At 49.5% G+C, this 27,169-nt stretch overlaps 2 protein-coding genes across 6 annotated transcripts; one reads left to right on the top strand and one right to left on the bottom strand.

The window, feature by feature from the left end:
• Positions 1-9,130: 9,130 nt before the first annotated feature.
• Positions 9,131-21,862, top strand: MFSD2A (MFSD2 lysolipid transporter A, lysophospholipid). 5 transcript variants are annotated; one of them, XM_061122293.1, is made up of 14 exons: positions 9,131-9,376; positions 10,854-10,982; positions 12,508-12,632; positions 16,538-16,661; positions 16,769-16,847; positions 17,217-17,359; positions 17,820-17,910; positions 18,029-18,150; positions 18,357-18,440; positions 19,147-19,230; positions 19,325-19,437; positions 19,904-20,047; positions 20,138-20,314; positions 21,408-21,862. In XM_061122293.1, the coding sequence occupies exons 1-14, from the start codon at positions 9,290-9,292 to the stop codon at positions 21,469-21,471; spliced, it is 1,566 nt and encodes a 521-aa protein (XP_060978276.1). In that variant the 5' UTR covers positions 9,131-9,289; the 3' UTR covers positions 21,472-21,862. The 5 variants fall into 5 exon arrangements, with proteins under 5 accessions (XP_060978276.1, XP_060978275.1, XP_060978274.1 ...); XM_061122292.1 differs by having other exon boundaries at positions 10,851-10,982; XM_061122291.1 differs by having other exon boundaries at positions 9,131-9,382.
• A 1,915-nt stretch (positions 21,863-23,777) lies between these two features.
• Positions 23,778-26,260, bottom strand: LOC133041533 (pre-rRNA-processing protein TSR1 homolog). Its single transcript, XM_061122289.1, is given in 2 exon segments — positions 23,778-25,987; positions 25,990-26,260. Coding segments are annotated over 2 exon segments (2,241 nt in total). The 5' UTR covers positions 26,237-26,260; the 3' UTR covers positions 23,778-23,993.
• Between the last annotated feature and the right edge of the window lie 909 nt (positions 26,261-27,169).

The following is a 27,169-nucleotide window of genomic DNA, read 5'->3' as shown; positions in this document are numbered from 1 at the left end:
TTCCTTTGGTTTTAGTTCTTGCTTGCTTAACCAGGCTCAGTGTCAGGTCCTTGTGGCCTGTACTCATATTCTGGTTTTTAGACATTTGCAAGACAAAGACAGTTGCTTAGTTTTCTAACTTTAAAGTTTAATGTATCATGTCTTCAAAGGTTTGTATAAGGCATTCAGCAAAATACCTTTCTGTGTTTATGAATTAAACCATAGCAAAATCACTATTTTTATTTTTATTAGCCCTTGCATGTTAATTCCCATTTTTACTTATTTTGTAACTCTATTGGTTTCCTCAGTACATTTAGTTAATACTTCTTTAGTGGCAATCTATATGCCTTGTCTATCCCACAATTAAAATAAATAAGAGGTATGACCATCATATATAAAGTAAGTGAAAGTGAAAGTCACTCAGTTGTGTCCAACTCTTCGCGATCCCATGGACTATACAATCCATAGAATTTTCCAGGCCAGATTACTGGAGTGGGTAGCCTTTTCCTTCTGCAGGGGATCTTCTCAACCCAGGAGTCGAACCCAGGTCTGCTGCATTGCAGGTGGATTCTTTACCAGCTGAGCCACAAGGGAAGCCTTCATATATAAATGCCATCTAAATATAACAATTTTATAATACTTTTATCTAAATTCTGCCACCAATTTCTATACCTTTAACTTTAGTTATCATTACATCAAGGCTGTATATTGTCACTCTGCTTATTTAACTTCTATGCAGAGTACATTGTGCAAAACGCCAGGATGGATGAAGTTCAAGCTGGATTGAAGGTTGCCAAGAGAAATATCAATAATCTCAGACATGCAAATGACACCACCCTACTGGCAAAAAGTGAAGAGGAACTAAAGAGCCTCTTGATGAAAGTAAAAGAGGGAAGTGAAAAAGTTGGCTTAAAACCCAACATTCAAAAACTAAGACCACCCCATCTGGTCTCATCACTTCATGGCAAATAGAAGAGGAAACAATGCAAACAGACTTTATTTCCTTGGGCTCCAAAAATCACTGCTAATGGTGACTGCAGCTGTGAAATTAAAAGACATTTGCTTCTTAAGCTTTGACAAACCTATACAGCATATTAAAAAGCAGAGACAAATGTCCATCTAGTCAAAGCTATGGTTTTTCCAGTAGTCATGTATGGATGTGAGAGTTGGATAATAAAGAAAGCTGAGCACCAAAGATTTAATACTTTTGAACTGTGGTGCTGGAGAAGATTCTTGAGAGTTCCTTGGACTGCAAGGAGATCAAACCAGTCAATCCTAAAGGAAATTAACCCTAAATATTCATTGGAAGGACTGATGTTGAGGCTGAAGCTCCAATACTTTGGCCACCTGATGTGAAGAGCCAACTCGTTTGAAAAGACCCTGGTGCTGGGAAGGATTGCAGGCAGGAGAAGGGAATGACAGGGGATAAAATGGTTGGATGGCATCAACCATTTAATGGACATGAGTTTGAACAAACCCCTGGAGATAGTGAAGGACAGGAAAACCTGGTGTGCTGTGGACCATGGGATCGCAAAGAGTCAGACACAACTAAGTGACTGAACAACAAGAAATAGGGCAAACACAAATTAACCCAGGAACGCAGAAGAACCTAGGAATATCAGGTAGAAACATTTACAACTCGAAGACACAGAGAAATGTCAGTTTCCCTTTGTTTAAAGTTTTACTAAGCCAGTTTTTAACTTTGCATACAAAATAAAGATCCCCTCAATTTTTGGGTAAGATTTCCTTCAGTATAATTTCTCCAATTAAAGTATAATTTCTCCAATTAACTAGGTATTTGCAAGTATGAGCTCCTTATGAATCTGGCTGGGGTGTTAGTCAGAGGTTGACTTTCTGATGCCCTTTGTTTTGCTTTTGAGAAATTCTATTTCCCATTTTAACTTGAATTTGTCAGGGATAAAAATTTCCTAGCGAAGTCCTGTGGTGCGCCTGTGTGCTACTTGTGAGCGTAACTCCTCCCAGAGTACCCCAGAGTCGTTTTAGCTCATCTTATGTGTCTCAGAGTCTATCTCTGGCAGTCTAAGACCACCATAGGTGCTTGAGTTGCTGAATGTTCAGTTCTTATTTGCTTCTTCCAGGTGAGCAATTTTTTTAATTAAGGAGAAGATTTCTCTATGGGACCACTGCTCAGTATGAGGACTCAGCCTTTACCACCCCCATAAATTTCTCAGTCACCTGAGAAAACTGTAACTGGCTGGGAGCTTTGTTCCTTTTCCTCAGAATAAAGCTTTCATGGAATATCTTCACTTTTATCCCGACAAATTCTATTAAGGCAGCCAAACTGAGGAAAAGAGTCTGATTAGGCGCTTACCTAACTACTCAGCACAGACTGCTCAGCCTCCTACAACTTAGCAACCTCAGTGTCTTTCAACAAAGACTCAAGGATTCCTCGGTGGGTATTTCAAGGTATCTTCTAACTGGATGGGTATTTCCCTGGTGTCTGTTAACCAACCCCTTTCATTGTCTTACAACTGGGAAGGGGGTGTTCCTTGGTATTTTTCAACCAAGCCCCACTCAGTACTTAACTGTGGGTGGGCCCCAGTGTTTTTCAACTGGGTGCCTCCCCCACCAGGAACTTTCAAGTGAGGGGGGGCAAGGACCTGCTATACCCCACCAAATAAAACTCAGGATCTTCAACCAGTATGAGAGATCCTAGAACCAGAAGAGACTCAATCAAATCCATCTGAACTCCCAAGGAGATGGATGGGCACAAGGGGCTTCTGCTGTTACCAAGCCTCCAGATTCCCATAGAGCTCAGGTGGAGGAGAAGGAATCTGCTCTGGGTCCCTTCATGTTGGTTGCCAAAACTTTCTACTAAAAAATATAGTCACAACCTGAAAGCAGAACGTGTTTTATTTGGTGAGAACATTATGACTTCAAGCCTGGAAGGCAGCGTCTCTGGTAGTCCTGAGAAACTTCTCCAAGGAGCTGGGGGGAAGGAGTCAGGATATATAGAACTTTGTAATGAAGCAGGGCAGGCAGTCTGAACATCAAAGGTTACTGTTAATTAAGGAAAACTAGATATCTCAAGTTAAGGAAATTAGCATTCTTCTATGTATGGGAAGATGCGAGAGTCTGGGATTATTAAAGTCATTTCATTCATACACATCTCAAGTATCTGGGGCCCGCATCCTGTTTTTTTTATTTCTTACTCCCCCCATCCCCTAGCTCCTCAGCAATCATGGGGTGGGGGCGGGGGCCGGGGGGAGTGCGGTGGCAGCATCTGCTGAATCTCAGGCTTTGTTTTCCCTTTGGGAGCCCTTATTCACATCTGGAGGCCCGAAATCGCTGATGGCTATTACATCCTTGTTTATTGATATGGCAAGAGATATTCTACTTCACAACTGGTAGCCTCAGATGACTTGAAGAGCTCTTAGCTACTTTCTAAAGGAAGAGTTTCTCTTGTGACTCTCAAGAGTCTCTCCTTTCTACTTTCTTCCCTTTCATCTCCCCACAGGGAAAACAAAAGGACTGGGTGCAGAATAGCCTCAGGCTACTCCAATGCTTGCCCAGCCATTTCCTGGCCTCAGGCCTCAGACCACCACTATCCAGTTCAGCTCAGCTGTGTCCGACTCTTTGCAACCCCATGAACTGCAGCACACCAGGCTTCCTGTCCATCACCAACTCCTGGAGCTTGCTAAAACTCATGTCCATTGAGTCAGTGATGCCATCCAACCATCTTGTCCTCTGTCGTCCCCTCCTCCTCCTGCCTTCAATCTTTCCTAACATCAGGGTCTTTTCAAATGAGTCAGCCCTTCGCAATAGCTGACCAAAGTATTGGAGTTTCAGCTTCAGCATCAGTCCTTCCAATTTTTTTCAGGACTGATTTCCTTTAGGATTGACTGGTTTGATCTCCTTGCTGTCCAAGGGACTCTCAAGAATCTTCTTCAACACCACAGTTCAAAAGCATCAACTCTTCAGCGCTCAGCCTTCTTTATGGTCCAACTCTTGCATCCATACATGACTACATGGAAAAACCATGGCTCAGATGGTAAAGTGTTTGCTTGCAATGCAGGAGACCCGGGTTTGATCCCTGGGTCGGGAAGATCCCCTGGAAAAGGAAATGGCAACCCACTCCAGTACTCTTGCCTGGAAAATTCCATGGATGGAGGAGCCTGGTGGGCTACAGTCCATGGGGTCACAAAGAGTTGGACACAACTAAGCGACTTCACTTTTCTTTCTTTCACTTTTCTTTCTTTTGACTAGATGGAACTTTGTTGGCAAAGTACTGTCTGCTTTTTAATATGCTGTTTAGGTTTGTCATAGCTGTTCATCCAAGGAGGAAGCATCTTTTAATTTCATGACTGCAGTCACCATCTGCAGTGATTTTGGAGCCCAAGAAAATAAAGTCTCTCACTGTTTCCATCATTTCCCAATCTATTTGCCATGAAGTGATGGGACTGGATGTCATGATCTTCTTTTTTTGAATGTTGAGTTTTAAGCCAACTTTTCCACTCTCCTCTTTCACTTTCATCAAGAGGCTCTTTAGTTCCTCTTCGTTTTCTGCCATAAGCACCAACCAAGGTATAAACTTACCAGTGGCTCTTGAGATTAAGTGTGGGCTTCCCTAGTAGCTCAGACATTAAAGAATCTGCCTGCAATGCAGAAGACCCGGGTTCAATCCCTGGGTCAGAAAGATCCCCTGGAGGAAGGAATGGCTACCCATTCCAATATTCTTGCCTGGAGATTCCATGAACAGAGGAGCCTGGTCAGCTACAGTCCGTGGGGTTGCAAGAATAAGGCATGACTGAGTGACTAAGCAGGAACGCACAAGTTGAGATAAGTATGTTTTAATGCATGGGCTGGGCTCCTTTTTTCCAGAAGTCAGGGTGGTAGATCCACCATTTAAGGACTAAAGAGATCTTACCACAGGATAACAGATTGCTATTCCACTTGACAACACTGGTACCTGAAAACACCTTCACTTAGCAACAATCTCTTAGCCTGTCCTGGCAGCACCCCACTGGGTTAGAAAAACCATCTTGAATCACCAGATATAAATCTAGCCCCTGGCCATTTAAATCAAATTTTCTCCCCTCTGACTTAAATGGTGTTATTTGTTGTGGTTTCACCACACTAATCGATACTACCGATGATAGTAACTGTGGTGCTGATAATGATGACAAATATTTTTAAAAGGCAACCCACACTCTGTGTTTTTATTTATTTATTTATTGAACAGAGTTAAGAAGCTCTCTGGGGCATTTAAATGTTTTTTAAAAATTTATTTATGTAGTTTTTGGCCATGCTGGGCCTTTGTTGTTGCACAGGGGCTTTCTCTAGTTGTGGGGAGAGGGCTTCTCATTGCAGTGGCTCCTCTTGTCATGGAGCATGTGCTTGAGGGCATGTAGATTTCAGCAGTTGCAGCGTGTAGCTCAGCAGTTGTGGCACACAGGTTCAGTTGTTCCACAGCATGTGGAATCTTCCCGGATCAGGAATTGAACCTATGTCCCCTACTTTAGCAGGTGGATTCTTAACCACTGAACCACCAGGGAATTCTGCTTAAGTTCTTACTAAAGTTCAAGCACTGTTCTATGGACCCTACTTAATGCTCATGACTACACTGTGAGATATACAGAATTATTATCCTCATTTGACAGGTGAGGAAAGTGAGGCTCAAAGAGATTTTGTAATTTGCCCAGGAGTAAACTGTATGGTCAGAAAGATCCCCTGGAGAAGGAAATGGCAACTCGCTCCAGTATACTTGCCTGGAAAATCTCACAGAGGAACCCAGCAGGTTAGTCTATGGGGCTGCCAAAGAGTCCGAGAGAACTGAGTGACTGAGCTCGTACATATGCACAAACTGTATGGTAGAGATAGACTATGAAGCCAGTGATCTGTCCTTCGAATCTTTGCTCCTCTGTCTCCAAAGAAGCTCAGGGGACCCAGTCTCCTTCCCCACAGGCCCTCAGGGGAGTACACTAGGGTATGAAAAAGCCCTTCAGGCTGGGCATGGCGCACTGTGAGGGCACAGCCAAGTGGAAGCAACAAGGGGAGCTCTGAAATCTATTTGCCCTTGGCTGTGAGACTAGGCTACATCTAGAAAAGGTCAAGGATGGCCACAAGGGTAGTTTCATCACTGAGTGGGGAGCTGCCTTTCTGCTCCTCAGGGAGAAGCCCTTGTTCTCACTGCTATCCTAGATGAAAAGAATGTTGCTGTGAAGAAAGGGTCCAGGTCTCTGCTCCAGGTTCCTGAGGCTAATGGAGCTGATAAGGTTGCCTTTTGCCCACGTTGGACTGGAGCTTCAGCAAAGCCCCTTGGGCTCCAGGCCTGGTGGTGAGGGGGAAAGAGGGCAGGAGTGAGAGTGGCCAAGATGGCCATGGAGGCACGTGGTCAGGACTGTGTGCAGCCGGAGGACAGCATTTCTAAGTGACAAATTTACAGCCAAGCACATGGTCAGAAAAAGGTGCTTGACTCTGGGCGTGTAAAACCGGTCCCTGCTTTCCCTGTCTCAGCCTCAGATTCATCACCTACCCACTGATGTTGTGAGGAAATGAGATGGTATATACGTAAAGCATTTAGCCCAATGCTTGCCCAGCAATAATTGGGAGCTGTTGTATAATAGCAGGGCCCTAATATAGTCAGTGGTGAAGGGTGTCTCTAGTGGAGCATTGTGGGACTCTGTCCTGATCAACAGACTGGATGGTGTAGTTGAAGTGGAAAGGAGCAGCCTGGATCTAAAATTAGAGAGGGAGTAGGACTTCCTCCATTGGTCCAGTGGCTGGGATTCCACCTTCCAGTGTAGGGGGCACAAGTTCAATTCCTGACAGGGGAACTAGGGTCCTGAATGCCACATGGTGCAGCCAAAATTAAAAACAAAACAAAATAAAACTAGAAAAATAAACCGAGATGGAGAGGAAACAGGAGGCAATAGAACCAGCATTGAAAACAAATTTCAACAGGCTGAAATAAGCAAGAAGACACTGTCATTCTGTGAGCTTCATGAAGGGGGAGACACTATACAAAGCAGAGGGTCTGGGAGAGACCTGACTTGACCCCAGCTCCAGTGAAAAGGATCTGAATAATTTAATTGACCACAACCTGATGGGAACTAGTCATGGGAGAGAAAGACTCCGAAGCCCAGCAGTCTTAGGCTGCATTAACAATGTGTCGTGTCCAGACTGCGGGAAATAATAGGCCTATTGTTCTGGCTTGGTCAGGCCATATCTGGAATCTTACACTGCTACACTTTCAGACTGGAATCGGGCCAAGAGGGGGGACCAGCCCGGCCTCAGCTCCCAGGCATTTGTGCTAAGCACTTCCCCCCTGCATTTTCTGGTTTCATACTCAAAACAGGTAGTCACTTAATATCTCTACCTTATATATGTAGGACAGTTAACTGGATTGCCCAGGATCAGCCACACAGCTAGTAAATGGATGAACCTGGGGCTTTTCTGAATGGGCTCCCCTGTGCTTGTACGTCAGGGAGACTGAGCAGGCATCACTGAACACATATTTAGGTTCCTACTACGAATCAGGCCCCCAGCTAGTCAGTGGGGATACAGGAGTGAAAAAGATGTGATTCTCACCTTGCGAGAGCTCATGGTTTGACTGGAGTCTAAATCACTCCTGATGCAGTGTAATCCCCTAGGGCTGAGGGTGTTAGGGCTGTGGACTCAAGCCCAGAGAAGGGCAGAGACAGAAGAGTGTCACACAGCTCATGGCACAGCCATGGGGGCCAGTCCAGGCCCTTTGCACCAATTCAGCTGCCTCACCTTGGCTCTCAGCAGTGGCCAAGATCTGTGTGCCAAGATGGGGATTTTCTAGGGCTGATGAGGAAGCTTGGTGTGGCCATCATGGGGCCACGAGACCTTATCTCTCCTCCTGGCAATAAGATTTTATGAAAGAAAAAAGGAGCCTGACACAGCAACCATAGGCACAGGACTGAGTGGCCTTTGAGCAATCACTTCACGGGTCGGTGCCATCTGGCCCCCTCCCGGCCTCTTGAGTGTCTGGGAAGCCAGGAGTGACTGTGACACAAGGGACACACGAGTGGTAAAAGACTGTTTTCTGACATCTGTCTGGCCTCCCATCTTCTCTCTTTCTTTTTCTTTTGGCCAGACCCCAAGGCTTTGCAGGATCTTAATTCTCCATCATTGACCAAGTGCCCTCAGAGTTCTAACCACCGAACCGCCAGGGAATTCCCTTCCCACCTTCTTTCAAGGAGCAGACTATTCAGCACTCTTTCAAATTTTTCCTTGACTGTTTCAACTCAGGGCTTCCTATCTCCCAGGGCTTCTTGGGGAGACAGGTTCAGCCTTCTCATTTTTGCTGAGAGGGATAGCGCGGTGCTATGAAGAGGGAAGGCTTCAAAATGGGGCAAAACCTTCTAGCCCTGGCTCTACCACATAACAGCTGTTTCATTTCTCTGAGTTTTCCTCCCTTGAGTTGTAAAATGGAAATAATAATAGTACCACCCTCACAGGGTGGTTTAAGGGCTGAAGGAGATCGTGTCAAGCCTGGAGGAAATTCACCATAAAATGCTGCTGTTACTATCATTGTGTGCTAATGGCTGTGGTCTCGACTCCCTTCCACAAACTGGGGGCTTTCTGCCCGAGGCGACGCGTTGCCTCTGCCTGCCTCGTTACCTCACTTTGCCTTTCTCTCCATCATGAGGGCCCCAAAGATGCCACTGTCCGTAAGAAGAAATAGTCCATCTTGGGGAAAGAGAGGGGCGTCGGTTAGGAAAGTGCCAGCTCTACGTACTCCAGGTTTAGAGCAGGAGACTCGATTTGACTCCAGACGTTAAAGGGGGGCAGTGGGCTTTGGAGCCCCTACTTTTCCTGGACCTGCGGGCCCGAAGTCATGAGGTGTAGATCTGGCTCTGGGAGAACTCACTCCGGGGGTCCCTGGGCAGGTCACTTTTAGCCTTGGTCTTCAGTTTTCTCGCGCGCGTCAGGTGGGTCTCCAAGCCTTCCCCCGAGGTTGCGCGGAGCGCGCGCAGCCGGATACGGGTTCCGGACTAGAGAACGTGGCTGGATGGCACCAGCTAGCAGCCGGGTGGTTTGGGCAGGCGGGAGGACCGGCGGGCTCCAGGATTGGCTGGAGGCGGGGTAGCAAAGCTCCAGGATTGGCCAGATCAGAGAGGGCTGGGCGAACCTTTAAGAGGCGCGGGGGGCGTGCAGGGGAGTGAGTGCTTCGCCCAGCCGCCTGCGGGGTTAACTAGTGAGCGGCGACCGAAGTGGCGGCGGCGGCTACAACTACAACGCGAGCCCGGGCGGAGCGGAGGCCCGCGGAGCAGAGGAGCATCCCGGCCTCCCGGTCCCCGGGCGGCGTGGCCCGCGGGTCATGGCCAAAGGAGAGGGCGCCGAGAGCGGCTCCGCCGCGGGACTTCTGCCCACCGGCATCCTCCAAGCCGGTGAACGCCCGGTCCAGGTGAAGGTGAGGTCCCCGCAACCCCAGGTGGAGGGTCTGGGATGGGGGGCCAGGATGAGATGGGGGCGTCGCGGGATAAGCCTGGTTCTGGGACACATTGGGCTAAGCCAGAAACAGAAGAACCGAGGCAGGAGAGAGTCCTGGGGGTGCCCTGGAGTCGGGGAATGATGGAAAAGGTTTGTAGGCACCAGCCCCCCCCCCCCCCCCCCCTTTGCCCACCCCAGCTCTGGGCATTTCTGGAGAGCAGCCTTACTGGGAGCTCCACGTGGTGCCCGGCTCTGCCTAGCAGCTTTCCGTTCCTCTGTGATCAGCCGCTGAAGTTTGCTGCCCTAGCCGGCAGGGAGACCCCAGAAATATGGGAAACTACCTTGGTCCCCCATCTCTCATCCGCCTACTCCCCACCCCCACATCCTACGCTAGCTTCTCAACTCTGCGGAGAGGGCCGATCAAGTTCATTCATAAAACAAGAGCTCTGCTCTTAAAGGAGCCGCATCCGGTAGGCTCTCTGTGAGTGGAGGTATCGGGTCGCGCGTACACTGCGCTTTGCCTGTCTTGACTTTCGGTCCCGTTCCCAGCTCTCTGGACGTAATGAAGGACCCAGTGACATCAGGCTTCCCCAGAGAGGGATCCCAGGCAATATATCTGCCTGGGAGGTGACTACCTTTCCGTTTTAATTTTATTAACCGATCTTTGGAAGGAGCCTGGGTAAGCAATTAATGCTGCTGCAATGTATGAGTAATCTACTTTCCCTGGGCAACCTTAACCTCCCTAGTGCCCCACCCAGAGAGTGCCCAACCTAGCACCTAGAGGCCTTCCTACCCCCCCTATCCCCCAGTCGCCACAACAAGATCCCCTGCGCTCTGGGAGAGGGGGGCAGGGAGAGGAAGGGTAGGACATCTCCTGGGTTTGCCTGAAGGTCTGGCTGCCTCCAGGGGCCAGGGAGGCTCTGGGACAGATGGAAGGAACAGCTGTGCCTACAGCCAACTGGGCTGGGCCCTTACAGATCTCTAGAGCTCTCACCCAGTAGGCAGGTGGGTTCTACCCTCTGAACCATGGTGGGAGCCAGGCCTGGGCTTAAGGCAGCTTTTGGCAGCAAGAGGATTTTCAGGTTGTGGCAGTTGGTGCTAGGTGGGGACAGGTTCACTGCTGGAGCATACTCCCCCTTCAACTTGGAAAGAAACATGACTGAGGCCTTGGGAGGAGTCATTAAGGGATGGTACACTGGTAAGGATCTGGGGTTGGGGTGAGGTGGCTTAGGGGCTACTTCCTCAGTATGAATTTGCCTTTTCCAGATTTTTAAACACAGAGAAGACCTCTCTTTTCTTGTGAGAAGTGAGCTCTCCCTGGGTGGGAACAGGGCAAGGCAGACTTATCCTTCCTGGCTGAGTTGGTTAGAGGGATGGTCCTGGCTCTGGAAAGTTCTAGGATGGAGGCCAGTCTCGTGGGTCTCTTCATTCTTTCCTCTTCTTCCCAGAAGGAACCAAAGAAGAAAAAGCAGTTGTCCATTTGCAACAAACTTTGCTATGCAGTTGGAGGAGCCCCTTACCAGGTGACAGGATGTGCCCTGGGGTTCTTCCTACAGATCTACCTGTTGGATGTAGCTCAGGTGAGTCAACTGAACTCCCTATGGCTCCTCCATCATCCCAAAGTGGGAGAGACTATGGACTCTAGGCTAGGGTTTTTTCCCTCAACTGGGAAATGGGACTAGGCACCCCTACACTTCTGCCTCTCAGAGTCACAGTGGATTAGAAGTAAGGCTTTGGAGAGTATCCAGAAAGGGAGTCTCTTAGCCCCAGGAGTCTTAGCTGGCAAGGTCAGGCAACTCCTCCTTGCCTGGCAAGAGCAACAGAGCCTGGAGGGGTAGGCAATGGTGTGAGAGAATAAAGCCCGCTGTGATGTTCTTAGAAGAGACTGGCACACCATGTCCCCAGCTGGACAGCAGTCAGCTGGCTTGGCTCAGGGGTTGGTGGATGTTGTCAGGCCTGTGGACGAGGTGCATCCCACCTTCAGCTAAGGAGCAGAGGCATGCAAGTGGACAGAGGGGCCCTCATAGGGTACTTAGGGTGTCACAGGGCTCCTCAGCCAGCAGCCTGGCATCCTGAGAATTCACCTTGTCTGCTGCAGGAATGGGAGGCCAAACTGCCAAGACTCTCAGGGTGCACACACCAGTTTGGAAAGTGGACTTTCCAAACAAGGCATCTTAGTGGTATTCACTTACAGATGGGGATCCCTGAGCCCCAGAAAGGACAAATGACTCCCTTTAAGCAGCTAGTTTTCAAGCGACTCCCATGCCCTGGGTCCTAAGTGGGGTACAAATATGACCAACCCCCTGTCAAAATGTAAAAAGTTAGAAAAGTCAGATGAGGAAAGTCCTCTCCATCTTCCTAGAGTGATAGTAATAGCAGAGCCTTGATGAATGAAGAAGAGTCCAGAAAAATTGTCTATAAGCCGAGAAGTTCTGGAGGCAGAAGTATAACTTTAATGGGTAGTGATAGTAACAGCCTACCTTCTCAACATTTTTTCTATTTAATCCTTTTTCCACATCCAAGATAGAGCTCGACCCTGTAAGACGGGGATCATAACACCATTATACAGATGGGAAAACTGAGGGCCACTGTGGTGACCCAGCAAATGCTATCTCTGCTTTTATTTGCCTGCGCTGCATCTTAGTTACATTTAGTTGCAGCATGTGGGATCTTATTCCCCCTTCAGGAGTCAAACCTGGGCCCCCTGAATTGTGAGCGTAGAGTCTTAGCCACTAGGCCATAGGGAAGTCCCTCAAATGCTTGTTCTGGCATCAAGTGGTTAGGGGCTTGTGAGAGGGAGACAAGGAAATGCAGTCTGGATTCATTCTAATGAAGAGTTTTCAAGGGCAGTGGAGAGGAGGACAGAAGGGGGCGAATCTGGAAAAGTTTCTCAGGAGACACATAGTACCGCTGCTGCTGGGGAACTGTTGTTGTCATTATTCACAAGGCAAGTAGTGATGCTTGAGGCCTGGGTAGGAGCGGTACAGGGTTCTAATGGCCTGGCCGAAGTGGGGAGGGAACCCTGCTTTTGCCCATCAGTGAGGGTTGATGTTGCCCCTCAGATGAAGGAAGAGGGCGTCATCTTTTTCCTGTTCCTCATCCCAGGTGGATCCTTTCTCTGCTTCCATCATCCTATTCGTGGGCCGAGCTTGGGATGCCATCACAGACCCCCTGGTGGGCTTCTGCATTAGCAAATCTCCCTGGACCCGCCTGGGCCGCCTCATGCCCTGGTGAGTAGAAGATGGTCTTTCAGGTCGGTAGAAGGCGGGGCCTCTGGTGTGTCTGCTACCCCATGGTCCTTCCCTCTTGTTTGTCACAGACTGGGAGGTGAGAAGAAGGAATGGTGGCAAAAGCCTCAGCAAGGCCTCAGCTGGCCCAGTCATGGGCACTGGAACTCTTGCCAGTTCAGGCTGGTCCAGCTGTTAGACTGAGCAGATTCCCCTGTCTCAGGCCCCATTCCTCCCCAAGGTCCTATCCCTTCCATGAAACTGGAATTCTAACCTTTCCCACTCCATCACTTCCTATAGTGGTTGAAAGGTTACACTGTGGAGCCAGCCTGCCTCAGTTTTAATACCAACTTGACCACTTACAGCTGTACCACCTTGGGCAAGACATTTAACACCTCGGCCTCAAGTTCCTTCATCTGCACAGTGGAGATAATAATTATGCCTTCCTCACTGGGTTGTGGTGAGAATTAAATTTTGTAATATATAATGTACCTGGCTTCCCTGGTGGTTCAGACAGTAAAGAATCTGCCTGCAGTGTGGGAGATGTGGGTTTGATCCCTGGGTTGGGAGGAGCCTGTGGAGAAGGGAATGGCAACCCACTCCAGTATTCTTGCCTGGGGAATTCCATGGACAGAGGAACCTGGTGAGTTACAGTTCATGGGGTTGCAAAGAGTTGAACATGACCGAGTGACTAATACATACACACAGCATATAACGTACTTAGAACAGTGCCTGACACATATTAAGCAATATATAACTGGGCATCACTGCAGAGTAGCTCCTGGAGGTGGGGTAAGGGTGGAAGATGAAACCGAGAATGGGAGTGCATAACCTCTGGCCTCTTGGACCCTGAGAACAACCTTTTCCTTTGATACAAAGCCTACACTCCTCAGCTTCAGACTGTGAGGCAGGGTTGGGGGAGGTGGTGCCACAGATCAGACGGCAAAGGCAGGCACAAGGGACAGGCGAACAGGCCGGAGCTCTGGTTCCCTCCAGGACATCCTGCTTGGTGGTTGGGGGGGAGGAGGACATACCCCTTTCATCTCTGGCCCATCCAGGCTCAAGTGGGCGCCTTCCTGCCCCAGGGGCGCCCATACCTGGTCTCCGGCCTTCAAGGCCTTCAAAGCTCTTCCCACAGTCCCTGCCCCCCCAACACAGCTTCCTTTCCCACGAGGCCCCCCTCCCTCCAAAATCCCGCCAGCCCCTGGCGAAGGCCCAGGTTGAGGCCTTTGATCCAGGCTTCGGGGCCAGGGGACTGGAGAGCCTGCCTTACCTGCGCAAGATGCTGGGGCTCCTAGGGAGCCTGGCCCCTGAGACTGGGCCCTTGTACCCGCCTCCCTGACAGCCGGTGGGGGCGGGGCCCTGCTGCCACATCTCCTCATGAGGCACAGCCAATGGCAGGCAGCCAGCCTGAGGCAGCAGTAACCCGGGTTACTTTCAGTCACTTTGGGTTCCTCAGCTTCCTCAGCCCGGCCGCTTGGACGGGAGTATTTTGGCGAGGGCTGCCAGAGGAGCCCTTGTTCTGGGAGGATTTGGGAGGGAAGGGGAGGGCTGGGGTGGGTCGAGGGAGGGGGAGGGGAGGAAGCCCTCCCTGTGGGAGGTAGGATCTGAGGCCATCTTGCCTGCCTGGGCAGGTGTGGCAGCCAGCTTGGTGAAGTAGCTGAGGGCCCTTCGGGCTGGTTTCTGATTTGACGCATGTCTCTGGACATGTCCTCAGCTGTCTGGGTGGGACCTCCTGGCAATATCTCTCTGAGTGGTACCCCCACCCCCGTCTGAGTGCGTGCTGAAGGCTGCCATGTAATACACATGACCCTCCTCTCCATCCATACCTGTTAGGACCTGGGACCCCTTCTCCTTTCAGTGTAAGAAGAGGCTGGGCCTTCCAGGCAGGGATTCATGAGCCCCGGGACCGCCCCCGCCTCCTCCTAGGCCTCAGATCAGCCCCTGCCCTCAGTCAGCATTTAAGTCTTCCTTTTCAAACCAGGAAGACTTTGACAAACACTTTTCTGGAGTTCCCAAGGCCGTCCAGTGAGAGGCAGGCTGTCAGCATGGTCACATGGGAGAAGCAGCAGGGCTGGACTGAGGTGGGAGTCCCAGCCCAGGGCTTTTACAGCTCCCTGAAGTCTCCTGCTGGGCTCTCCTGGCATGATAATCACAGCACTCACTGTGTCCCAAGTGCTTTTCTACATCTTAATATTAACTACTTCAACCCAATGACGCAGAGGCAAAGTCCTTACAATGGCCTGTAGAGCCCTGGTATCCCATTTCCTCTCCAAGCTCATCTAATTCCATCTCCCATACTCCAGCCCCCTGACCTCCTTGCTACTTCCCAGACCTGCTGGAGCACATTTCCGGCCTGAGCACCCTTGCCCCGCAAGCTCTGCAAGGCCAACTCCCTCTCATCTTGGCACAGAGGTCACCTTCTCAGTGAGGGCAACTTTGTCCACTTGGCTATGGATTGTACCCCCATACTCTTAATCCCTTTCAGCCTGCTTCCTATTTTCCACAGCACTTAATTACCATCTAATACATTATGTAGCTTTTGTGTGTGTGTGTGTGATAAAAGACTATTTAAAAATTTTTTAATTTACCGTTTTAGCCATTTTCAAGTGTACAATTCAGTGGCATTAAGTATGGTCACACTGTTGCACAACCATCTCCAGAACTTTTTCCAAACTGAAACTCTGTACCCATTAAACACTAACTCTCCATTTCTTCTTCCCCTCCAGCCCCTGGTAACCAATTGTCTTCTGTTTATGAATCTGACTCATCTAAGTGAGATCATACCAGATTTGTCTTTTTGTGTCACTTCTAGGTTTATATTGTAGCATGTTTCAGAATTTCATCCCTTTTTAAGGCTGGATAGTATATATCTTATGTTTGTTTTTTGTTTGCCAACTAGCATGTAAATGTCATGAGGGCAGTGACTTGTATGTTTTGTTTCCTGATACATCCCAAGTCATTAGAATAGCGCTCAGCTCAGAGTTAGCACTTGAATATTTCTTGAGTAAATGTTGAAGGTGAGGTAGGTGTTCTTACTACTCTCATTTTACAGATGAGAAAATGAGTCTCAGAGCAGTTAAATAACTTGCCCAAGACCAAGTTATTAATAGTTAGTAGTAGAGCCAGAACTGGATCCCTGAATTGTGGGCCTTTCTTCTAACCACGGTTCTCCATGGCCTTGGTTCTCAGCTGCCTTTTCTTTTTTTTTTTTTTTAAAGATTTTATTTATTTTATGTTTGACAGCACGGAGCCCTGGGTGCTGCTCATGGGCTTTCTCCAGTTGCAGTGAACAGGGACCTCTCTCTAGCTGCAGTTCATGGGCTTCTCATGGTGGTGGGCTTCTCTTGTTGCAGAGCACAGGCTCAGTAGTGGGGCATGGGTTTAGTTGCTCTGTGGCATGTGGGATCTTTCTGGACCATGGGATTCACATGTGGGGAGGCAGACCTTTGCCACCCCCACCCCCGCTTATAGTTATTTCGTGGGGCCCAGTCCTCCCTTGTGGCCGCTCCGGAAGGAAACCTTCCCCTGGAGTTGGCCTCCCTCGTCCCGTGTGTACACACAGTGGTGAGAACCCCAGCATTGGGGCTGCTTCTTCTCCCCGAAGTCTCAGCCTCCATTCTTATCCCCGAGCCTATAGAAAGCCCCCGTCTCTGGAGCCTTCACCCCTGGGGAGAGGCAGGCAAGCCTTGGGAGGGTCTGACCTCATGCTCCATGCTCGGAATTGTAGGCCAGAACCCTCTCTCAGTCTGGCCTTCCAGGGTTGGCCATCAGTACCTTCCCAGAGACCCCAGGGTGGGTGGATCCAGAGGGAGGAATTTCCTTCCTGTCGGGCACTCTGTGGGGCTGCCGAAGAGTCCAGGCCAGGCCCGACATCCAGCCCCCACTCAGACTCTCCCCTTCCTCAGGATCATCTTCTCCACACCCGTGGCCATCATCGCCTACTTCCTCATCTGGTTCGTGCCCGACTTCCACCAGGGCCAGACCCTGTGGTACTTGCTTTTCTACTGCCTCTTTGAAACGCTGGTCACGGTGAGTGTGGGCAGGGAAGGAAGTCCCTGGGGCCTCCGGGGTTGGTGCCCAAAGCCACATCTGTCTGTCCATCGTCTGACTGGCCGAGGGCCTCTCTTCCATGCCAGTGTTTCCACGTTCCCTACTCAGCTCTCACCATGTTCATCAGCACGGAGCAGAGTGAGCGTGATTCTGCCACTGCCTATCGTAAGTTTCCCCAGCCCACTGATCCCACCCACCAGGGACCCAGGGTCCCCCACTCCTTGACCCTCCTACCATGTTTCTTCCCTTATGGGCTCAGCTCTCTGCTCTTGGGAGTAGGTGTGAAACCATACTAAAAAATAACTGATTGCTCTCTTGAGATCAGAGAGGTACAAGGACCAGGCAGTGGTCACACAGCAACGTCACAACTTTAAGCCAAGGTGCCATCTACCCTACCACCCTATAACCATTCCATCTGGAGCTGTTTCCGTCACCTGGGGCGTGAGCTTCTGGGGCTTCTATCCATCTGACCTTCCTCCCTGGGGGCCCACAAGCCATGCGGCCCTTCCAAAGGACTTCTTTTTTTCTGCTCAGGGATGACCGTGGAGGTATTAGGTACAGTGCTGGGCACAGCAATCCAGGGGCAGATCGTGGGCCAAGCAGATTCGCCTTGTATCCCAGATGCCAATGCTTCTACAGTCAATCGCACGCAGAGCTCCACCTCGATCAAAGAAACGGTGAGTCCTTGGCAGGGCAGGGATGGGGGAAGATGAGGAATGATGGGGTGGTTTGCAGTTATCCTCAGAATAGTAATAATGGCTAGGGTTGGTAATTTATTGGGCATTTGTTACATACAGTTTTAATATGGCCACTTTGCAGATAAGGAAACTGATGCACTGAGAGGCTAAATAATTTGTCCAATGTAATATAGCTACTGAGTTGCAGAAACTAGGTTTGGGGAGATTTGAACTACGGGCTTTCAGACTCCACATCCTGGCCTTCTTAGCCTTTTGTTCATCTGGACTTGTTCCAGCCTTGGGAAGCAGCAGTAGGCCCAGGCTAACTTTCCCATTTTACAGATGGAGACAGAGAGGCCCCCAGAGAAGGGACTAATCCAAGGTCATTGAGTAGAGCTGCTGGGAGCTGGGATGAAATCAGACTGACTGTGTCTCTATGTGATCTTTACCTGCTTTATAGCAAAATGCATACCTGCTGGCGGCAGGAGTCATTGCCTCTATCTATGTCATCTGTGCTGTCATCCTGACCCTGGGCGTGCGGGAACAGAGAGGTGAGGGGTCCCAGGGAGGGGTGCAGGCCCCATCATGGGGCAGTTTTTGTCCCTCTGCCTGGGCCTCAAACTCTGGGAGGGGCCTCTGCTCCTGCTCACTGTCCCCTCTGGCTCCCAGAATCCTACGAGACTCAGCAGACCAAGCAGATGCCCTTCTTTCGGGGCCTCCGGCTGGTCATGAGCCATGGGCCGTACATCAAGCTTATTGCCGGCTTCCTCTTCACCTCCTTGGCTTTCATGGTGAGTGTGGCTCTGATATGCTCAGCCTGATGAGGGAGTGCAATAGAGGATGGGATAGGCCTTAGAATGTGACAGGGCCTGAGGGACAGGTGGAATGGGAGTGGGGTGAGCAGAGGTCCCCCAAACATGCGAAGAGTCTTCGAGGCTCAGCTCCAGCATCATCTGTTTCTTTGTCCTCCTTCCTGCTACGCCATCCTGGCCACCAGCTGGTGGAGGGGAACTTTGCCTTGTTTTGTACCTACACCTTGGGCTTTCGGAACGAATTCCAGAATCTGCTCCTGGCAATCATGGTGCGTGTGGGGCCCCAAGGGTGGCTGAAGTGGCTTAGGCTGTGAGATGATTCTTTGGAAAGCCAGAGAATGTTTCCCAGACTGGCCCAAGGTCATGAGGGATGAGGGAGGCTTCTCAGAACATTTGGATCTGACCTACAGTTGCTTAGGTAGGACTATGAAAAAAAGTTTGGGTACATATATCAAATCTTTATTGGGACTTCCCTGGTGGTCCAGTGGCTAAGACTCCATGTTCCCAATGCACATGCTGCCACTGAAGATCCTGTAACTAAGAGTTTGCATGCTGCAACTATGGGGGAAAAAAAAAGATCCCACATGCTGCAACTAAGACCTGGCACAGACAAATATTTTTAAATTATCTTTATATTGTACACCTTGAACTAGTAACTAGTACAATGTTCTTGTCAATTATATCTCAGTAACACTGGGGAAAAAAGAAAGGATTGGGGTTAGATGTTCAAGTAGGAAGCATAGCGAAAGCAAAGATGTGGAGGCCAGAACTCAGAGTTCTGTGCTTAGAGGGCAGCAGATAAGATCAGGACTTTGTCCCAGCCCCTTGAAGAGCCATCAGCTGCCGTGGAGCAATCCAGGAGATGGCATCTGACTGCTCCTGGTCAGGGCTAGCAGCACCTTTGGAGTCCTGGGAAGGGCAAGAGGGATTCCAGGGCTCTAACCCACTTCCTTCACCCCCTTTGCCCCTCCACAGTTCTCAGCCACAGTCACCATCCCCATCTGGCAATGGTTCCTAACCCGGTTTGGCAAAAAGACAGCTGTGTACGTTGGAATCTCGGTGAGCGGGGCTGAAGGGGTAGGGCCTCGGCTGACCTGGGGGTGACTGCCGGGAGCGTCCCAGCTGACTCACCCTCCTACACCCGCTCTCCTAGTCAGCAGTGCCATTTCTCATCTTGGTGGCCCTCATGGAGAGTAACCTGATTATCACATACGTGGTGGCTGTGGCAGCCGGCATCAGTGTAGCAGCTGCCTTCTTACTACCGTGGTAAGTGTGTGTGTGTATGTATATATATAGGTCCACCTTGGTATGTTCCCCAGCTTCCCAGCTCCCCGGTTCTGAAACTCCTTAGGGAGAATCCATGGAGGAAAGAAGCTTCCCTTTCTGCGGGCCATTCTGCAGGTCCAGGTTGGGAGAGGGGCAGGTCCTCCCAGTACAATTGTACAGATTGTGAACTGCTTGAGCACACCTAGTCAGGGTGGGAAATGGGGTTTCAAACCCTGCACTTTACTTGCCCAGTTGAGCAACTACATGTGGGGCTACTTCACCTCAGAGGAAGAGGCCTTCTTTTTTGTGTCACGTGAAGTTGCCATCTCCTCATTGAATGGTGTGTGTGTACTATAGAACCGCCAGCTCCCAGAGGAGTGCTCTTATTGACCTGGACCACACGGGCTAGCGGAGGCCTGGGGTAGCTGGGTGGGAGGGTGCTCACGGCTGCCACCACTGTGTGCAGGTCCATGCTGCCCGACGTCATTGATGACTTCCACTTGAAGCAGCCCCACATCCACGGGACCGAGCCCATCTTCTTCTCCTTCTACGTCTTCTTCACCAAGTTTGCCTCTGGCGTCTCTCTGGGCATCTCCACCCTCAGTCTGGAGTGAGTGGGGTGGGGGTCTGGGTAGTGCTGGGCAGGGGCAGGCCCCAGGTGCCCCCTCCTCACCACTCCCCTAACCACTGGGCCCCACAGCTTCACCGGGTACCAGACCCGTGGCTGCTCCCAGCCGGCACGTGTCAAGTTCACGCTGAAGATGCTGGTGACCATGGCTCCCATAGTCCTCATCCTCATAGGCCTGCTGCTCTTCAAGCTCTACCCCATTGACGAGGAGAAGAGGCGGCAGAACAAGAAGGCCCTGCAGGCTCTGAGGTGAGGGGGCAAGGGATGGTTGGTGGACAAAAGGGCATCATCCAGTCTAAGCCCTTGAAAAGCTCCTCCTGGAGCGGCCAAGCTCAGATCTGCCTCCCACACATCTTCCCCTCCACCGCTCCTCCTCTGCCCTTCCCCTCTGCCAGTTCATCACAATGGCAGTTGATGTATCTTTTTGTGTGTGTGACTATTTTATTTTTTAAAAATACTTATTTATTTCGCTGCATCGAGTCTTAGTTGCAGCACATAGAATCTTTGTTGTGGCATGCAGGCTTCTCTAGTTGTGGCATGGGGCCTCTCTAGTTGCAGTATGCGGGCTTAGTTGCCCCTCTGTATATCGGATCTTAGTTCCTCAACCAGGGATCGAATTGATGGGTCTCCAGATGCCAGGAAGGGAGCTAAAGACTACATCCCCTTGCATTGGAGGGTGGATTCTTAACCACTGGACCCCTGGGGAAGTCTAGTTAATGTTTCTCGAGCCCTTTGCTGTCTGCTTATGCTGAGTGGTTTTACATTTATTCATTCAACAAGTATGTATATGGGAAGCCTACTTGCCAGGCCTTGGTCTAGTGAATGATACAAACAAAAATCCCTGTCACCTAAGAGGTCTACATTTTAAAGAGTGTACTCATGATCTCCTGTAGTCATCTTAATAGCCTTGGGCGTCAGAGATTCCTGTGATTCACACTCTGCAGATGAAGAAACTGAGGCTTAACCAGGAAGGGTGACAAGTGATAAAGGGCAGACCTGGGGGTTGAGCCCCTGTGTTCTAACTCCAGAGCCCACACTCTTCACAGCTCTCCTGGCATGCAGGACCTCAGTGTGAAGACCGTAGGGCAGGGTGGAGTAAGTTACGCCTGCTCATCAACCCGCCCAGGCCAGGGTGTAGTACTGGAGCTTGGGGTGCCTTGAGGGCAGCAGGAACAGTGAACAAACCTACCAGCAGTTTCTGGGCTGAATGGGAGTGAACAAACACTGTCCTGTGACTTAGACTAACCTGGCAGTCAGCTAAGCCTGCAGAGCCAAGATCCCTCGGGGAACAAGCAGGTGAGTAAGGATGCTTCCTCTAACCTGTCTCCTCTGGTTCTTGCAGGGAAGAGGCTAGCAGCTCGGGCTGCTCTGACACAGACTCTACAGAACTGGCCAGCATCCTCTAGTGCCTACTGGATGTCCCAAAGCCACTATATACAGGGCCTGGGTCACCAGGCCGCACAAAGACTCGAGGCCCGCTTGCCTGCTCCCTGAATAGCTGGTCTCCAGATGCCAGGAAGGGAGCTAAAGACTTCATAGTAAGCAACCCAGGACACCTCCTGTGCCTATCATGGGGCGGGCATCAGTCACCGGCCTCCCTGTGACCACCCTGGGGGCCAAGCCCCGGGACTGCTACTGTGAATATGCCAAGGACTGATCGGGCCTAGCCTGGAACACTAATGTAGAAACGTTGTATACAGAGACTAATTAATAACTTAATGACCATGTACATAGCAGTCTGTATGTATGTATATGTCTGTGATCTATTAATGTTATTAATTTTCATAAAAGCTGGAAAACTGAGCTGCCTGTTTCTGCCTTTGTTCTGAGCAACTCACTGAGCCCTTCCGTTCCAGGATGCAGAGTGAGAGGGAGCATTCAGCCAGAATGTGTGTGGAGGTGTAACAACAGCATTGGCTAACATTTACTAAATACCTGTCTGTACCAGACCCAGGTGTGGAAGTTTTCCTCTCAACTTGATGGCATTCTCACTTAATCCTGGAAACCATCTTGCTGGGTCAGGACTGTCCCCATTTTATTTAATTAGTATTTTTAAATTTGGGGGCTATGTGGCATGTGGGATCTTAGTTCCCCAACCAGGGTTAGAATCCATGCCCTCTGCAGTGGGAGCACAGTCTTAACTACTGGACCACCAGGGAAGCCCCCTGTCCCCATTTTACAGATAAGGAAACTGAGCCCCAGTATGCGAGAAACTTGGCTAAACCCACACAGCCAAGAGAGATCTAACTGGAATAACATCCCAGGTGTGTGAGACTCCAGTATCTTAGCCACTACCCAGTGTACCCTGAGTCTGAGAACAACCAGTTTGCTCTGCTCAGGCCTGTGTCTTCTGCTGCCCGCCCTGTGCATGCCTGAGCAAGCGGGGCTGGCTGTGCTGGGGCAGATTCTGTGATTAGGACCCTGGGGGCCCAAGAGACCTGTGATTCTCTATCACTGATGACAGTGTTGGAAGGCAAGTCTATGTGTTGGTTGAGGGGAAGGATCTCACCACTGGTGTCGGGGAGGAGGGCAGTGGGAAAGGCCTAGTTTGTAGCATTTGCCTATTTCCGGAGTGTAAATATTCCCACTGTAGCCAATTTCAAGTTACCAGCAGTTGTTCAATCCTGAAAATTTCCTGAAAATTTAATAATTGGCCCTCGAAAGCTGGTAGGAGCTTGTCTTAGCAAGTCATTGCGTGTGTGTAACACACTCAGGCCAAGCTCAACCCCCCACCCCCAGAAAATCAAGAAAACAGCACTTGCAGGATTAGAGACTATCTGTCTAGCCCTTTATTTTATTGTTTTTATTAAATTTTTTTTATTTTGTTTTCTTTTTTCATTTAGCCCCTTATTTTTTATTATTATTATTTTTTAGCCCCTTATTTTATGTAGATGGATAAATGAGGCCAGAGAAGAGACATGGTTAAACTGTTTAGGCTTGGTTTTTACTTTGGGTTTGGGGCTCCATTTTTTTTTTTTTTTGGAATTGGAGCTCCATTTACTGAATGAAGTTCTACACAACCCCTTTTATAGGCACTGTTACACATGCTTAATAAATATCAATTTCATTAGTCCTCATAACTTCCCCACTTTACAGATCAGGAAACTGAGGTGCAGAAAAATTAGTAAGTGGAGAATCTGATACTTGAACCCTGGCTATCTCACTATGGGGCGTGTGTTCTTGAAACACTGCTTTAGGTTGTTATGTGAACCAATAGGTTGTTATGTGCCACCACCCAGCCAGGTCCCACTGCTGCCTCTGAAGCTGCCCTCAGGTCAGAAGCTGCTCTGGTCTGATCTCCACAGCTGGAGCATTCAAGGACTGTGACATTTACAGAGGTCCACTCACACCTCCCTTCTCCCTCCACTCTAATCAATAAGCACCAAATCCCATCTTTAAAACAGAAATTCCCTAAACCACCCAAGTTTGCTTTTTTCCCTGTCACTGTAATTGCTTCCCAGGTTTTATCTTCTCTCACCTGGATGATTGTACCTGTGTCTTCACTGGCCTCGATTTGATCTCAAACCATATCTGATTCCTTCTGCAAGCTATTTAAGATAACCAAGTAGCTCTCCAGGTTAGAAACTTCTTTTGAGTCCCCATTATCAGATGCAAATGTTCTACCTGATCTCAGGAACCCTTATCTCTACCATCTTTTTAAAATGCAAATTTTATTTATTTTTTATTTTTTTATTTTTTTTGAATGTGTATTTCAGTAAGATTTAATGGGTTTTTTTGGACTAAGTTGAACTAAACATCCATACTTAACTGAGACACCTTCTCAAGGCCAAGAAAAGTCTTCTGCACAAAGGAGCAGGAGCCCTTAAGTAGGCTTAAGTAGAAAGCACAAACTGGGCAACCACAACCTACAGGCTCCCATCCCTAGAGTGCTCACTAGGAGCAGTGAGACAGAATCCCACTGAATCCATTACTCTGTGTCCATTTCAGGCACTGTTGAAGAAATCTCACTTTTCACCCAGGGGACTGGTTCTGGTATATATGGATCATAAGTCCACTTGGGGAAAACTCTCTTATAAAGATTCATCAGTACTGTGTCCTGAGATTTTAGCTTCCCATCAAAACTGCCCTTCATGTGACCGTGAGTACCTAAAGGCTCCTTGATGTGGCCCCTGCGGCCCCACTTTGTTCTTAGTTCCACAGGTTTAAACCACAGTACATCCTCTCTGTTGAAAAACATGTAACGCACCACTGCCGTCTTAGTAAAAATTTTGAAAGGATGACCACTCAGAACAACTCTCTTGATGACCATCCTGTCTGGATCCACTGACAAGAGGTGGCCTGTGGCAATGAGGCTGTGCATTCCATTGCTGTTCTGTTTGAAAAGCAGCACAGACGCAGGAGGAAAAGTGATCGGGGCATGTACTGTCACCACCAGGGCTGTATCTGCAGTCAGGAACCTCTGAAATTTGTGTTTATCCGCTGCAGCGTGCTGAGAGAATAAAGGTGAGGCTCGGAAGCGCCTGAATCCACAGTGGAAGATCAGCTCCTCTTTAGCTTTCACAGGTTCAGTGTTGCCAGGGTGCCGGCTCACCACCATATTAAGTACTGACATCTTCTGTTCATGAGGTAGTAACGAAAATGCAATCAAGGGTGTGCCTCACTTGAAGTGCTCAACCACTGAGACAGGGACTTCAGAGACATGAAGTGTGACATACCAGCCAACCTCAGCTCCTTCAACTTCTTCTTCAATCTCTTTAAAGATGCGTCTCCGGGTATTAATAAAGTTCTGAAACTGAAAGATCCGAGCATAATCTCGAGGGAGGTTTTCCTTAGGATCCCAAGGAGATGTCCGGAAGCTCTTAAGGCCTCTGTATTTCTGAAATCGAATTCTAGCAGCCACATCACGGGGGGTATCTACTTCATCTGGGAACATCTCTTCCAGTCTTTCTTGTTTGTATTTCTCCAGCATTTTTTCCTCAGCCTCTTCATCCACTTTCTCATCATACAGATCATCACGTACAGACTCTCCTATAGTCATAGTTTCACGTTCCTCCTCTTCTTCCTCTTCACTACCCTCGTCCTGAGATTCCTCTTCCATAAAATTCTCGTGTTCTATATCATCGTACTCATCTCCTTCCCCACCACTTTCACCATCCTCATCCAGAATCCATTCAGCTTGATAACTGGATGTTCCCTTGGGAACCTTCTTTACAACCTTGGAACTTCCCTTCAGTAAGTCATGTGCCTCGCTCAGCTCCTCCTCTGTGGGCCAGGTCTGCTCCCCCTCCATTGGATCTGGGATAACCTCTGTTTGCAAAGATGCTTGTCTATCAGGGTCTGCCTTCATTAGAACCTTCGGGTCTTCCTCCATATCAGCTACAGCATCTGCAGAACAAATCTCCATTGCCGTGCCTGAGTCCTTTGAGGATCTGATCACTCTCGGATTTAAAGGGAAAGGGTCCACAGGGGCATCTGTCTGCTTCATCTGGAAATCACCATGTCCAATGATATGCAGCACGCTATTTACATTCAGAGCCTGCCCACGAACATAGCCTGAGATCTTCAAGGTGCCCATCAAGTCATTCTCTTCACTAGGCACAAAGTCAGCAGCATGAGCAAGTAGATAGGCACGCCGATCTCGAAAGGCAAGATGCCGTTGCTTTTGGTTAGCCAACTGCCTGAGCAGCATCCCTGCCTCCTGCTGAGTATCTAACAGGAGGAGTTTGTCCTCAGGAAAGCGCTTCTCCACTGCTTTACTTAGCTTTCTTCTGGCATCTACTTGTTTCTTCTGCGGGAGGCTAGAAATCCCTTGAACAGCTAACGTATAGGTGGGAAGGCCTTGAGCAAACAGGCAAGAAAGGCAGTAATCCCCGGTGCTATCCCAGCCTTCTAGTGCATCAAGGAGGAACAGGATGGTATCAGCCACTTTAGCCATGTCTAACACAGTGTGCAGATCCCCTGATGAGGAGGGCCATCCTTGCTGCCAAGCTGTCTCTTTTCTGCCAAAACCGCCTCCTTCTTCTGCTTTCGGAGCTGGCTGGCGCGATGCCTCTGGTCCACCCTGCTGAGATCTTTTCTCACCTTCTTGCTGAGGGTTTTCGGTGCTAGACGGCCCTTGCCGTCTCGCTGCGCGGACCCTCGACCCCGATGCCGCCCGCCTTTATGCGCTTTATTCTGCTGCTTAAGCGGGCCTGAGCGATGGGCCGCCATGCTGCCGTTCACGTGTACCAAGTCGCCACTCAAAATGCAAATTTAAAAAAAGAGGGTTAAGTCATTTAGAACTTGGTGGTTCAGATGGTAAAAGAATCTACCTGTAGTGCAGGAGACCCAGGTTCTATCCCTAGGTTGGGAAGATCCCCTGGAAAGGGGACTGGCAACCCACTCCAGAATTCTTGCCTGAAGAATTCCATGGACAGAGGAGGCTGGCTAACTATAGTCCATGGGATTGCAAACAGCTGGACACGACCGAGTCACTAAGACATCTTCAGGAGGAAATCTAAGACCCCTGCCAACTTCCCAGCTCTAGGTTTATATGCAGGCCACCTGCCTGGCTCTGGAACATACCCCTGACCTCTGGTGCTCCAGCATGTCTTAGCTCCAGCGTGCCTCCCATAAGCTATTCCTGCCTCCTGCATCTTTAGGGCAACTCTGGGAATCAATGCCCTCATCAGGGCACCAGGCAAGGAGGGAAGGGGTGGGTTGTGTGGAGCCAAATTAATAAGCTAAGACTTTCATGAACTAATGAGCGAGGGCTTTGTCAGCTACACTCAACTCCCACTCACCCACTTCCCTGGTCTCAGTTTCCCCCAACTATACAAAGGGGATTTGGAATTGAAAACCCTTGCCTCTCTAGTTTCATGTTCACAGAAAATTGCTCTCCTCAAAAACCCCTTCTGACTTTTGAGGACAAGATTTAGGAGGCTATGGAATAGGTAGGGGAAGTGGGAAAGCAATCTGGGATCTCAGAGATCACTTGGATCACTGGCTGCTCCACATCTCTTCTGGACAGCTCCTACTTTCCTGTCCTTTGGGAGACGTTGCCGCCTTGGCTTCCCTCACACTTGGATCCAGCAGCACTGTTAACCTTGCCTCTCCCTTCCTCTTCACCGTCCTCAGCCTGGCCAACCACACACCCCTCCGCAG

Source organism: Dama dama, chromosome 20 (genome assembly GCF_033118175.1).
Source record: "Dama dama isolate Ldn47 chromosome 20, ASM3311817v1, whole genome shotgun sequence".
NCBI classification, from domain to species: domain Eukaryota; kingdom Metazoa; phylum Chordata; class Mammalia; order Artiodactyla; family Cervidae; genus Dama; species Dama dama.
This window is presented reverse-complemented; position numbering and strand designations above follow the sequence as displayed.

Bases quoted from the DNA above. Each gene is read 5' to 3' on its own strand.
- MFSD2A (XM_061122290.1), top strand. From the start codon at position 9,290: ATGGCCAAAGGAGAGGGCGCCGAGAGCGGCTCCGCCGCGGGACTTCTG. The intron at 10,983-12,507 runs GTGAGTCAACTG...TCCTCATCCCAG, and splicing joins ACCTGTTGGATGTAGCTCAG to GTGGATCCTTTCTCTGCTTC. The intron at 16,848-17,216 runs GTAAGTTTCCCC...TTTTCTGCTCAG, and splicing joins TGATTCTGCCACTGCCTATC to GGATGACCGTGGAGGTATTA.